At 39.3% G+C, this 12,546-nt stretch overlaps 3 protein-coding genes across 5 annotated transcripts; 2 read left to right on the top strand and 1 right to left on the bottom strand.

Annotated features, from left to right (window-relative positions):
• Positions 1 to 81: 81 nt before the first annotated feature.
• On the top strand, positions 82 to 2,575 carry LOC103852216. Of its 2 annotated transcripts, XM_009129137.3 has the most exons (5): positions 82 to 337; positions 595 to 1,140; positions 1,218 to 1,285; positions 1,749 to 1,839; positions 2,207 to 2,253. In XM_009129137.3, exons 2-5 carry the CDS (start codon positions 606 to 608, stop codon positions 2,215 to 2,217), a joined length of 705 nt encoding a protein of 234 aa, XP_009127385.1. In that variant the 5' UTR covers positions 82 to 337; positions 595 to 605; the 3' UTR covers positions 2,218 to 2,253. The 2 variants fall into 2 exon arrangements, with proteins under 2 accessions (XP_009127385.1, XP_009127384.1); XM_009129136.3 differs by lacking the exon at positions 1,749 to 1,839 and having other exon boundaries at positions 2,207 to 2,575.
• A 787-nt stretch (positions 2,576 to 3,362) lies between these two features.
• Positions 3,363 to 7,085, bottom strand: LOC103852215 (ALBINO3-like protein 2, chloroplastic). The gene is made up of 13 exons (XM_009129135.3): positions 6,270 to 7,085; positions 6,013 to 6,140; positions 5,847 to 5,918; positions 5,510 to 5,611; positions 5,312 to 5,371; positions 5,065 to 5,130; positions 4,855 to 4,902; positions 4,588 to 4,767; positions 4,454 to 4,509; positions 4,251 to 4,368; positions 4,033 to 4,119; positions 3,829 to 3,938; positions 3,363 to 3,686 (listed from the first exon to the last, which is right to left on the bottom strand). Exons 1-13 carry the CDS (start codon positions 6,697 to 6,699, stop codon positions 3,533 to 3,535), a joined length of 1,611 nt encoding a protein of 536 aa, XP_009127383.1. The 5' UTR covers positions 6,700 to 7,085; the 3' UTR covers positions 3,363 to 3,532.
• Positions 7,086 to 8,604: 1,519 nt separating this feature from the next.
• On the top strand, positions 8,605 to 12,289 carry LOC103852214 (endonuclease MutS2). 2 transcript variants are annotated; one of them, XM_033285904.1, is made up of 5 exons: positions 8,605 to 9,175; positions 9,765 to 10,638; positions 10,706 to 11,230; positions 11,316 to 11,777; positions 11,819 to 12,055. In XM_033285904.1, the coding sequence occupies exons 1-5, from the start codon at positions 8,670 to 8,672 to the stop codon at positions 12,053 to 12,055; spliced, it is 2,604 nt and encodes an 867-aa protein (XP_033141795.1). In that variant the 5' UTR covers positions 8,605 to 8,669. The 2 variants fall into 2 exon arrangements, with proteins under 2 accessions (XP_033141795.1, XP_009127382.2); XM_009129134.3 differs by having other exon boundaries at positions 8,609 to 9,175; positions 11,847 to 12,289.
• The last annotated feature ends 257 nt before the right edge of the window (positions 12,290 to 12,546 follow it).

The raw sequence follows: 12,546 nt of genomic DNA, 5'->3' as shown, positions 1-12,546 counted from the left end.
TATGTTACCTGCGCATCACTTAGTGGTGAAGTTTTGATCCTAATTAAATCAGGTTTCGAACACAACCATTATATGCTGACAAAAAAAAAAAAAAAGAACACAACCATTTCCTTTTTCATGACTGAGGATTAATTGAACAAGTGGATGATGAGAAAGCAAAGAGGCACGTTGCGACATAAAACCATGCAATCTTCAGTTCTCGACGTGTGTCATTTGTCTTTCTTTGTGTGTTTTCTCCATTTTGTCTCTCTCTAAAGAAGTTTTGTGCCTCTAGTTTTCTCCGTCTCTACCACCCATTGTTCTCTCCTACTTGCTCTACTGAATCTACCATAAACAGGTTTGTGTTTTCCCTTTTTCCTGTTTAATTAAACCTTTTCCCATCTCAAATTATAGAGTTTTCATCTCTTTACGTTGATTTTGTTAGTTGATTATGGACTTGTACAGGAAGATGAAATAAAGCTAACCATTTTATCAGAATTTGTTTACGTGCTTAAACATATAAGAAATTGTGTTTGCATGAAGTTTCTTCTCAAATCACTTGGGATTAAGGCAATTTGTTTAACCGCTTTTTCATCTCTCTTTTTCTGTGTAAAGATACCACCAGTATGAGTCAAACAATGGAGGAAAATGAGTGTTTAGAGAGTGAAGGCAAGATAAGTTGGATATGGAGTAAGGCAGTAAGTGTTGGGAAGAAGGTTCTTACAGCTGGTGTTGTAGTGTCTTCAGCTCCACTCCTGTTTCCTCCACTTGTTGTCGCCTCTACCATCGCCTTCATCTCCTCAGTTCCTTTTTGTCTCTTCTTGGCAAACTACGCTTGTACTCAAAAGATCATGAGGACTCTTCTTCCTCCTAATGAAGAAACAAGTAGTGGAATAGAGAAAGATGAATATTCGTTTGAGGCCGCCAAGCTTGGTCAAGGTGCAGCAGGCATGGCCGAATTTGACGGGGCGGAACCGGTTCTCATACAGAGTGAGGAAGATGATGAGATGTCGAAAGAATCAACGAGGATGATAGAGAAAATAAGGGACGAGGGTAGATCTGAGAAAGAAGTACAAGACGGTGAAAAATCAGGAGATGCCAAGCCAGAGAAGGTTCAAGATCAGACTGCAAAGCAAGAAGCACTTAAGACTGGACGTGAAGGTTGTTTGTGATGATTATATTAAAATGTTATTTTGCGTGAAAATAGCTCTTATCGAGACTCAATACCTTTTTTGCAGGGGAGCTTGAGAGTACTACTACAACTGAAGCTTCTACGGGAAAGGAAGAGGAAACATCTTCGAACGAGGTTAAGACTTAATCCATTCTCAATTCTAATCTGCAAACATTGTTGTTATTGGATTTGTTTTACGGCTTGAAATTCTACTTACTAATATGATTATGCTGTTGATTGATTCACTGGCCCAATAATATGATTATTAGTAATGGTTCATGGCATGTCAACATTAGAAGATCAACAACATCAAAATGGTTTTGTTAAACTTTTGTTCGATGTTGAATTCTATCAATGGTCTTGTGATGTTTGATGTGAACTTAGTTTATAGGTTGGGTCCAATAGTCTCGAGGCCGTGTCAGTCCTTTAAATCCCAATGCTTATTTATAAATGTCCTAGTTAAGGATCAAGAAACAAGGTTAATTCGTAATTGATGGAAGTTAACACTCCTTAAGATGTAAATGTTATACAAGTGTCAGAAGTTCTAGATAACTGACAAAAAAATTGTTTTAAAATCATTCTCTGATCTCTTGACCAGCCGGTAGACCAAGCCGTAAGTGCGCCAAGTGGAACAGGGGAAGAGAAACGAAAAAACACAACTAAGAAAAAGAAAAAAACCGGGCGTGCAGGTAACCGGTTTTGACTCATCCTTCTGAACTCTCATGTTTTGGGCTCTCTTTACTTTGGAGGACAGATTGTGCATACATTTATTATGATGGTGGTGGTTTGGTAATGCTTTACGTGTCTTGAGTATGTTCTTGGACTGATGTTTTTTTTCAAATGTGACGGTGTCTTTGCATATATTTAGGCATGTAGTAACTTTTTGGGACTCAACTCTCTGCTTATATCTCCAAGATGAATGAGTAGCTTCAAAAACCATGCCTGTGATGGTAGATTAATATTGTGCTTGATTCTACAGATGATGTCAAAAATAGTGAATCTGTCGAAATATGTAGAGTTTTGATTGAAATTAAAGAGGAGTGTGGTGATTTGCAGGTGTACAGTGAGGAGAAAATATGGGAGAAGATGGAAGAGTTGAGGAAGGTAGTAGGATACAGTGTTGCAAGGAGTGCTACGTATGCAGAAGAGTTAAAGGCCCTTTATGTTTTCACAGGCGTGGTTGAGCCTCCTCAGTCAAGTTTGATGAACCAGGATAGTCATGATATTGCAAATGTTTGTGTTAGACTTCGCTTCCTTATGTCTGTTATTGGAATAAACTAGTTTGATGGTGTGCTTGTGTGCTAGGGTCAGACTCTTTCAAGTCTCAAACATGTAATGTGTAGTAAATCTCAACTTTCTGTATTTTTTTGTGACTTTTGTCCTAGTTTTATTGATTTGGATTTGCAAATAATCTCCTTCTGTCCCCTTCTTTAAGCTGTTTTCTATCGCACATTTCACCTTTCAACTTTTTTTGAGTGTATGGACTTGTTACTCTTAACTCTTAAGAAAGTTTGACCCAGATGCATAAGCTTCTCCTTCATATAAACTAGGCCTGGTATTTTTAACCGAATCGAACCAAAATTTTGATATTTGTAACCGAATCGAACCAAAATTTCAGTTAGTTTGGTTGGTTTGATTTGGCAAGTTTATAGAAAAACTTAGAAAAAATTTGGTTTTATGTTCGGTTCATAATTGGTTAGCTTGTTTTTTGAGAAAAAAAAAATAAAAGATTAACAAAATTTCGTAATAAAATAACTGAATTAACCAAGATTTTGTACTGTGTTAACCAAATAATCCAAATCGAATTATTTGAATTATTTAAAAATTTTACCCAAATTTTTAACTGAAATATAATCCAAATTAAAAAATTTCATTTAGTTTCGGTGAAAATTTTAAAAACCGAACTATATGAATACCAAACTGAACTTTTTATAGTTCAATTCGGAGAGATTTTTAGTCAAACCAAACTGTCCGAACCAAGTTATCCGAATTATCCAAACTCGCATGCCTAATAGAAAAAGTACATATCACTAATCTAGCACAATTCCCAAAATGTCCATCAATGTCCAGTTTTCTTTAGTGATGTCTCTAGAGCAGATTCACATCTTCAATGAATTTGAATCTATAATTGGTCTAAATCTGGTCTAAGTTTAATATTAGCATTTCATAGTGAACTCTCAAGAGAAAACGTCCAAGGTTGCAGGCTACGCTCTTGCAAAAAAGGAAAAGGGTCAAATCATGGATAAAGTATTGTCATATATTCAATACAAGTATACCGTGTAAATATTCAACTTGATATAAGTAATTACTTATTGACATGGTTGAACCGTCTCCACAGAGAAAACATATCAATCAAATACTCAAAAAAATAATGGAGATTAGTCAGAAATGATCCTTCCTGCTACTTGCAAGATCGCTAACGAGCTCATTCTCATCTTCACACTGTTCTAGCAGAGGTTTGTAGGCCGGATTGTGATCCACCACTACTCGCAAAATCTTTGCAGCTTCATGACTCTGCCCTTCCTTGTACAAAGCGCTGCGATAGCAAACCAAAACCAAAACTTTTTGTTTGTCACAATGCTCACATAATCAGTTGTCCAAGTGCTTCTTTAGCTATCATCTTAAGGTCTATTTCCTAAACTATGTATTGTGACAGTTCTGCTGTAGAAGTATTGTACCTTGAAAGAAGCAGCAATGCTTCAAAGTAATGCTCTTTGCTTTTAGCATCACCTGGTTCTTTCAGTTTCGCCACTCTTTCCAAATGTATGATTCCGCTTTTCATATTTCCCTGCCATGTACAAATTCAGACACCAAATGTCACGAGTCAATGGAACATAACAGGCAAAGGAGTCATAACTGACTAAAGATTTCTCAATCAAGACCTGTTGTACGTAGGCAGCACCAGCCCATTGAGATGCAAGCATTAAAAGTTCAACATCCTCAGCATCAGATGCAGCCTCATCAAGGAGCTGAGAAAGGAACATAAAGAACTTTGCTGCTGAGTACAAAATAGTCCCAAGCCGAAACCAACTAGATCATCTACGGGTCAATGAGAGATAAATAATTCAATAGATATCAAAACCCAGAATCCATTTCTAACCTTGGAGATAGCACGCTCTAAATATTCAGTAGCTTCCGATAACTGCATCTTCTGCAACAAAGTCTGCCCCATGAGAACCAAACCTCTCACATATCCAGGATCCTTTTCAAGAGCTAATCTGAAAGCAATAATACTCACGCAGTAAGTACAAAGTAGGCAAAGAGTATTAGAGGAGCATGACGAAGGTCTTTGGAAATACACACCGAAGCAACTGAATGGATGTTTCTTTATCACCTTTTGACAAGACCTGAACTGAAAGCTGACACCAAACCCCCCACCCATTTAAAAAAAAAGCGGAACATAAAAGTAACAGATGATCAATATATCCACTACTTACAGAAAGAAGTTCTTCTGGTGCTAACGTCTGTAGAGAAAGGGTCTGCTCTTTCAAGTCTGAGTCTACATACTTGATCACAGATTCAGTGATCTCCATGGAGTGCTCAACGCCTGGAGAGGAGGTCCCCTGACCCAGTAAACCAAGTTTTGCTAATACTGTAGGATGCTTGAGAGACAATTGCTGCAGAGTTGAGATTTCTCGGTAAGGAATTTAAACAAGGAAACGCCTTTTTCACTGAAATTCCGAAAAGAGACTGAAATAGCATACCTGAATTATACTTAGTGAACTGTTAGTTACCCAATAGACAAGACTTCCCTGAAAAAATAATAGAAAAAAAAATGCTCAGACTGTGGGAACATAAACAGCAGCATCGCTTCTGTTTTTATAGAAACATAACTGAGAAAATGTAATGCGAGGAATTTTTTTTTTAAGAAGAATTCAAAGTCTGCAGGAAATTTTAAGAAGAAAATTACTTACCTGTGGAATAGCATAGCCGACAAAGAACAGAGGAACACTTAGGATCTCCAAATACAACTTGTAATACTACAAACACAGAAAATAAATACAACCCTTGAGTATCTGGAAGCATGAAATCTTAGTTTTAGTTAGAAAACAGCAACGTCAACATGAGTGGCATACAAAGATAACTTCATGGTGGAGAAGAATTAGTGGTCCAAGAACACAAAACAAAATTATGTAAGGCAGACATGTTAAACTAACTCACTCTCATGAGCAACCCGGTCAAGCCAGTAGTTTGACGAACTGTGGGTGAATCAAAAGATATCTGGAAAAGGGATTAAAAGTTAGACGCGTAACACTACTGCCACCTGCAACAATGCAGAACAAATAAATTCTAAAGAGCAGCAAGCATAATATTGATCTTATTGACATTTATTTTCAAGTTATACGATTGGCAAAAAACCTGTATGTTGATGTAATGGAAGACAGCAATTAGAATGGGAAAGACTGGTCCAAAAGAGCCAGCAGGAAGATCACTCAAATTCTGGAACCATAAGACACCACCCTGCAAGGACAGGTACACAATTTCTTAATACAATTCTAGCACTATCATCTATCTTCCAAATGCTGTTCTAGTTTACAACAACTAAACCAAAAAACCATACAAATAAAAAAACAAGTCATAAAAACGAGGAGCAATGGCATACACATTTGAGTAAATTCTATCAGAAACATAACCACACAAAAAAAAACGCTATTGTAACTTTGTGACTATTTGAACTTATGTAGTCTAAACTTACAGAATCAAACCCGGGATGACCATCTAGTGACATCTTCCGGATGCTAGCCATCAACAAGAAAAAGCAAGGGAGCTGCAAACCGTGAAAGCCAAAAGGGTAAGTGAGCAAGTGTTACTACTGCTTTAGATTATATATATCACATTCACATTAGAAGTTGTTTATATACCTGAACGGATAAGTATGGGAAAAACCACAAAAAGGAAGGGCAACCAATTGCTCGACTTTCTTTAAGAAAAATAGAAAACTGATCAATAGATCCTCTAAAGGTTGGACTCTCAGGGATCGGCATAGGCACTGCAAGGAAAATGAGAACAGTTGGATTGGCTTTAAAAAAGAATATGCAGAATCCATTCAAACCATAATCAATACAAGTAGCTTAAAAACGCTGAAACAAGAAGCAAAAGAAGAGAAGGAAGCACAAACAGTGAGGTAACAACTCTGAGATCCTCTTCAATTTCTTGAGTTGAAGAACGAGCAAAGGCAACAATGCTAATCTGACAGCAACAGTCGAAGATGCGATAATCATCCACCAAGGCAACCCTGTAAACTGATGGAACCCGTCGAGAAGATCAACGACGGCGAGTACCGGCAGAGAAGAATCATCGGTGATGATGATATCTTGAGAAGCGGTTGGTAATTCTGGTCCAAGCTCTGGAGCGCCGCCGGGGGGCAGAGAAGAGAACAGTCGACGGTGGAGAGAGGAGAAACACGGTGAGGGAGATGGAAGAGAAGGCGGAGGGGGGAAGAGAGGATCGACGGCGTTGAAGGAAGGAGAGTGGGAGAAGAAGAGGAGAGGGAGAGTAGAGAAACGGCGGCGCGTTGAGGAGGCGCGTAAGCAACTCCACACGGCCATCTACAGTTTTTTTTCTTCTCTAAAACCCTGAAGAATCGTTTATTTTAGAGAAGGTTTTAGAGAATTGAGATCTTAGGGAGACAAGAAGCAATCGAGTCTTGCTTCGCACTTTGGTCCGGTAATTTAGTTTAGAGAATCGTCTTTTTTCTTCCAAAACTACTAAACTAGCCACTGTTGTTTAATTTCAAAAAAAAAAAAAAAAATCAAAACTAAGCTCTGACATTTTAATCGGACCCAAAGATCTAAACCGAAATCGACTCGAAAATAGAGGTTCAGATTTGGGTCTGGATCTATGCTAAAGTATATGTCAGGTCTTTTTTTTGAATCTGTGGAGTTCGGTTTGAATCCAGATCCTATCTGAAATTCGATCGGGTATCCGAAAATTATTATATATTAGGTATATTGGAGTAATTAGATATATGTTTGGTAGTTTGAATATTTTTTAAGTTTGGGATTCAGATTTTTGAGTATAATTACATGTTTTAGATAAAAAAATTAGATTTTCAGAAAATATAATTTGGGTATTTTTTTAGATTTTCAAATCTGATTTTGAGTTAATTTTCTAGTATTTTGGGTATTTTTGTGGTTCTTCGGATATTTTAGAGTTTTTGGATATTGTATAAGTTTTCGGGTTCAGTTCGGGTATTTCGGATCCTATATACACGAACCGTTTCGAATCCAAAATATATCCGATAATTACAAGTATTTTATGGATATTGAAATTATAGACCCGACTCGATCGAGATTCGACAAGATCCGATTCAAACCCGATCCAAAAGTTTATAGGTACTTATATGGATTTAACTTTCCAAGATTCGAAGAATCCGGAGCCGACGAAATTCCATTTGAACCTGACCCGAAGAGCCGGAAGTCAATGCCTACTCTTTTTTTTTTTTGATCAACTAAGTCAATGCCTACTCAGAACTACTAAACTTTTTTTTTAACACTGAAAGATTATATTGATTCCATATTACATCAAGATCATACACAAAGAAACATATCTATCATAGCTGGCGAGTTTATCAAAACCCCCAGAATCCAAAGCCAGAGAAAATAAAGGATTTTCCTGGAAACTAAGCCAGCGGACCAAACAGAATCCCCGGAAACCACAAGAAACAACAAGAGAAAACAAAATAAACAGATCTAAATCATAATAACAAGACACCCTAGCAAGTAATTTGACTGAGATTTGAGAAAGATAAGACAGATAACATCTTCAGGCGAACTTTATTCTGGTTAATGCCACACATGAACTCATTATATTGCTTCATAAACAGAAGAAGCCACGAGTCAAGAGATGATGTGAACAAACCGAGGAAGACGAAGGACCACCTTCTGTTTTTTACCATTCGTCAACCTACGCCAAGATGCTTAGAGGACCGAAGCCTCTACTCCTTACTCCTTGAGAAGAAGTCGGATATTCTCAGATCGCAGCAAACTACCACCAGAAGCAAACACATAGCGAACATCCCAGATGAAAGTTGGTTCAGAGTGGGAGACAAAAGCGAACTTTTGAAACAGTTACATATCCAGCATGCAAAGAGAGAAATCAACGAAACTGAATCGCCATCGAACATGCAAGATGTCGACTGATCCAAAACCGTTAGAAACTTTGCCACCAAAATAAGATCTGGGAATCAAGATGAAGATCTGATTTTGTAGACTCATGAAGTTTTGAAACACAACACAAAAGAGACGGAAGAAAACAAAACCCGACCGACGACGTGGCTATGAGAGCCCACAATCGTCGGCCGGAAAACAGAGATCAGATCGGAAAAAGGTTGTTCTGTAGAGAGAAGGTGGAGAGAAATCAAGAGAGAGTTTATCTTACGGTATCTACTCAGAACTACTAAACTAGCCACTGTTTTATTTTTAACACAAAAAAAAAAAAAATTAAACAGATAACCAACCCTCTCTGTATTTATTATTTTCTCAAGTAGCTAAAAAGATATCCGTCGTCCACAAGAGGCATGAACACCCTTTCCCTCCATTTACTCATACCGACGGCTATTCACCTCAGGTCCTCACGCGCCGCCTCCCCCTCCTTTCCACGCGCCTCCTCTCCCTCCTCCTTACGCATCACCTCTTCGTCAATTTTACGCGCCGACGACTCACAGTCAATCGAAAGCCAAACTCTAGAGGTCCTGGAATGGCGCGCCCTCTGCAATCAGCTCTCTCCCTTCGCCTCCACCTCGATGGGCCTCTCCGCCACCAAAACCGCCGATATTCCGGTGGGAAATTCCCCGGAGGAGAGCAGGAGCCTCCTCGACGAGACGGCTGCTGCGCTGGCTGCCATGGAAGCGATGGAGCCGCGGCGGTTGGGCCTGTCTGAGATCCTGGACTTGTCTGAAATAGTGGAGCGTGCTATGGCTGGTCAGTTGCTCACCGTTAGAGAGCTCTGCGCCGTGCGTGGCACGCTAATGGCTGCTTCATCAGTCTTTGAGAAACTACGAAGAGCAGCTAATAGTGATAAGCGGTATAATCAGAAGTCTTAATCCTCTCATTTTTCATTAAAATGTTTATAGAAACAATACAGTAACTCAGCTACAGTTTTACTCAGTGTTCTAAAAATCGGTTTAGGTTGCCTAAACGACAAATCAGATAGATTTTTTTAAACGGTAGGCACCGGCCTAAACAATAATCTTTCTATAAAGCACATAACAATCTTTCTATAAAGCACATAACAACCGCCTAGCAATTGCTTGAACAAGTGACTGCGAGGTCCTTTTATTATGAAATGTTTATAGAAACAATACAGTAACTCAGCTACAGTTTTTGTCAGTGTTCTAAAAATCGGTATAGGCGTTTAGCCTAGACAACAAATCAGATAGATTATTCTAAACGGATTTAATCAGTCTAGGCACCTGCCCGAACAATAATCTTCTGTAAAGCACATAACAACCGCCTAGCGATTTCTTGAACATTTTGGTTTTACTAGGCATTCCATGTGTAGAGTTGTTATATCCAAAGTTCGTATTGCTATTTGTAGATAGTTTTAGTTTTGTCTGAAGTGCAGTGAATGTTTTAGAAAGCTCATGCCTCTTATCTTTTTACTTATCTTGTAGGGTTACACCTCTCGTAAAGATACTCGAGGGCTGTGATTTCAAGACCACATTGGAGCACAAGATTGGTTTTTGTATCGACTCCAACACGTCTGTGATTCTCGACAGAGCTAGCGAAGATCTCGAGATCATAAGATCCGAACGGAAGAGAAACATGGAGACTTTGGATTCTCTTTTGAAGAAAGTATCTACCAAGATTTATCGAGCCGGGGGAATCGACAGGCCCACCGTAACCAAGCGGAGATCGAGGATGTGCGTAGCTATCAGAGCTATACGCAAACGTTTGCTTCCAGGTGGTGTCGTGCTAAGCGTTAGCAGCTCAGGGGCCACATGCTATATGGAACCAAAAGAGGCGGTAGAGCTTAATAACATGGAAGTGAGACACGCTTACTCAGAGAAAGCTGAGGAAATGGCTATCTTGAGCATTTTGACTTCTGAGGTGTCGGCGGCACAGAGGGGGATACTGCATTTGTTGGATAGGATACTACAGCTTGACGTTGCTTTTGCAAGAGCATCACATGCAAAGTGGATGAATGGTGTCTATCCCAAACTAACTAAAACACTGGACATGGATGATGGAGACTGTACATCTCTAGCTGTAGACATTGATTCTGTGCAGCACCCGTTGCTTCTTGGATCCGTATTAGGCAGCAGCCCAAATAGTGGAAGCCTCTTCCCTGTGCCAATAGACATTAAGGTTGAAAGCAGATCCAAAGTAGTCGTCATCTCGGGTCCTAACACTGGAGGAAAGACCGCTTTGTTGAAGACATTGGGATTAGTCTCTCTAATGTCCAAGTCAGGGATGTATTTGCCTGCTAAGAATCGCCCGAGGTTGCCTTGGTTTGATCTTATTCTCGCTGATATTGGAGATCCTCAGGTATTAATTACATGCTACTTAAACTTTTGTTGTGAACAAATCTAAAACGTTTAATGTTATTTTTCAGTCTTTGGAGCAAAGTCTATCAACCTTTAGTGGCCACATCTCACGGATACGTCAGATACTTAACATCGCTTCAGAAAACTCGCTTGTCCTACTAGACGAAATCTGTAGCGGGACTGATCCTTCAGAAGGTGTGGCGCTCGCTACGAGCATCCTACGGTATATTAAAAACCGTGTTAATGTGGCGGTTGTGTCCACACACTACGGTGACTTGAGTCGCTTGAAGGATAACGAGACTCGATTCCAAAACGCTGCGATGGAGTTCTCTATGGAAACTTTGCAGCCTACATTCAGAGTACTGTGGGGAAGTACCGGTGAATCAAATGCATTGAGAGTGGCTAAGTCCATTGGTTTCAATGGAAGGATACTAGAGAATGCACATGAATGGAGGGAGAGGTTAAAGCCAGAGCAGGAGGTAGAGCGGAAAGGCTCGCTGTTTCAGTCTCTTGTGGAAGAAAGGATTAAGCTAAATCTTCAGGCGACCAAAGCTGCAGCTTTACATAGAGATTTAATGAACCTTTACCGTGAGGTATTGCTTTCTTTATTTCAAAGGACAAATTAGATTGGTTAAAATGTTATTTACGAATTTTGTTTTCTTGATATTATTCATGAAGCTTGAGCATGAGTCGCGTGATCTTGAGAAACGTGAGAAGGCTCTTTTAAAGAAAGAAACACAAAAGGTGCAAGAAGATTTAATCTCTGCCAAGTCAAAGATGCAGAAACTGGCGGCTGAATTTGAAAGTCAGCTAGAAACTGTTACGGCTGATGAATACAATTCCTTAATTCTGAAAACCGAAGAGGCAGTTGCGGATATAATTGAAGACTATTGTCCTAAAGATCTCTTATTAACAGAGGAAGAAGGGTATAGCGACTACTCGCCGCAAGCAGGTGAAAAGGTTATAGTGACTGGATTGGGAGGTAAGTTAGGGACCGTGGTTGAAGAACCTGGAGACGATGAGACAGTTCTTGTCCAGCAGGGTAAGATGAGGGTACGCGTCAACAGAAAGGACATAGCGCCCCTTCCTCGTACCAAAACCACTGAAACACCTAATCGTTCTCTACGTTCAAAAAGACAGGTGCAAATAATAAAATGATGATTTTGGTTGCAACATCAGTTCTTATGGTAGCTGATATACTTTGCACAGGTAAGCATGAAAGAGCTAGGCAGTGTGTTGCAGATGCAGAGCGAACCAGTGCGTATTCAGACCTCAAAGAACACACTGGATCTAAGAGGAATGCGGGTGGAAGAAGCAATTTACCAGCTAGACATGGCCGTTTCGGGAAGAGAATCAGGTTCGATCCTCTTTATCATCCATGGAATGGGAACAGGAGTTATAAAGGAGCTGGTGCTTGAGAGGTTAAGCAGACACAGTCGTGTCTCAAGGTATGAGCAGGCAAATCCTATGAACCATGGATGTACAGTTGCTTACATTAAATGACAAAATATCTCACACTTTCTTCTCTGTAAACATATTGTTGAGAAATGTGGTTTTATAATGGTCCAAACAACTAGTTTCGATAGTGAATTGACATTCAAGTGTACAAGAATTTAACTTAAAATGTGTTTTATCGATGCTGTACTGAAGAAGTGTCGATTTTTATTCTTCCATGAACTAACATATAGGTCGTTCTTAAAATCTCAAAAAACAGATGCTAGATGTTCTTATATATTTCCTTGAATATAATCCCTATAAGCTTAGCAGGCTCAATGAAACAGCATTTGGTGATAGTTGAACAGAGTAATGATAGTGATGCTGTAAAAGGAATATTGATTTACGGTGTCAGCCCTTCTCCTCTTTACAAGATTTTCGGATTTCGATTCATACTTTTTCCTGCTTCCATAAA

This window comes from Brassica rapa, chromosome A02 (assembly GCF_000309985.2).
Source record: "Brassica rapa cultivar Chiifu-401-42 chromosome A02, CAAS_Brap_v3.01, whole genome shotgun sequence".
NCBI classification, from domain to species: domain Eukaryota; kingdom Viridiplantae; phylum Streptophyta; class Magnoliopsida; order Brassicales; family Brassicaceae; genus Brassica; species Brassica rapa.
Note: the sequence above shows the minus strand (reverse complement) of the source record. Positions and strands in the feature narration are given on the sequence as shown.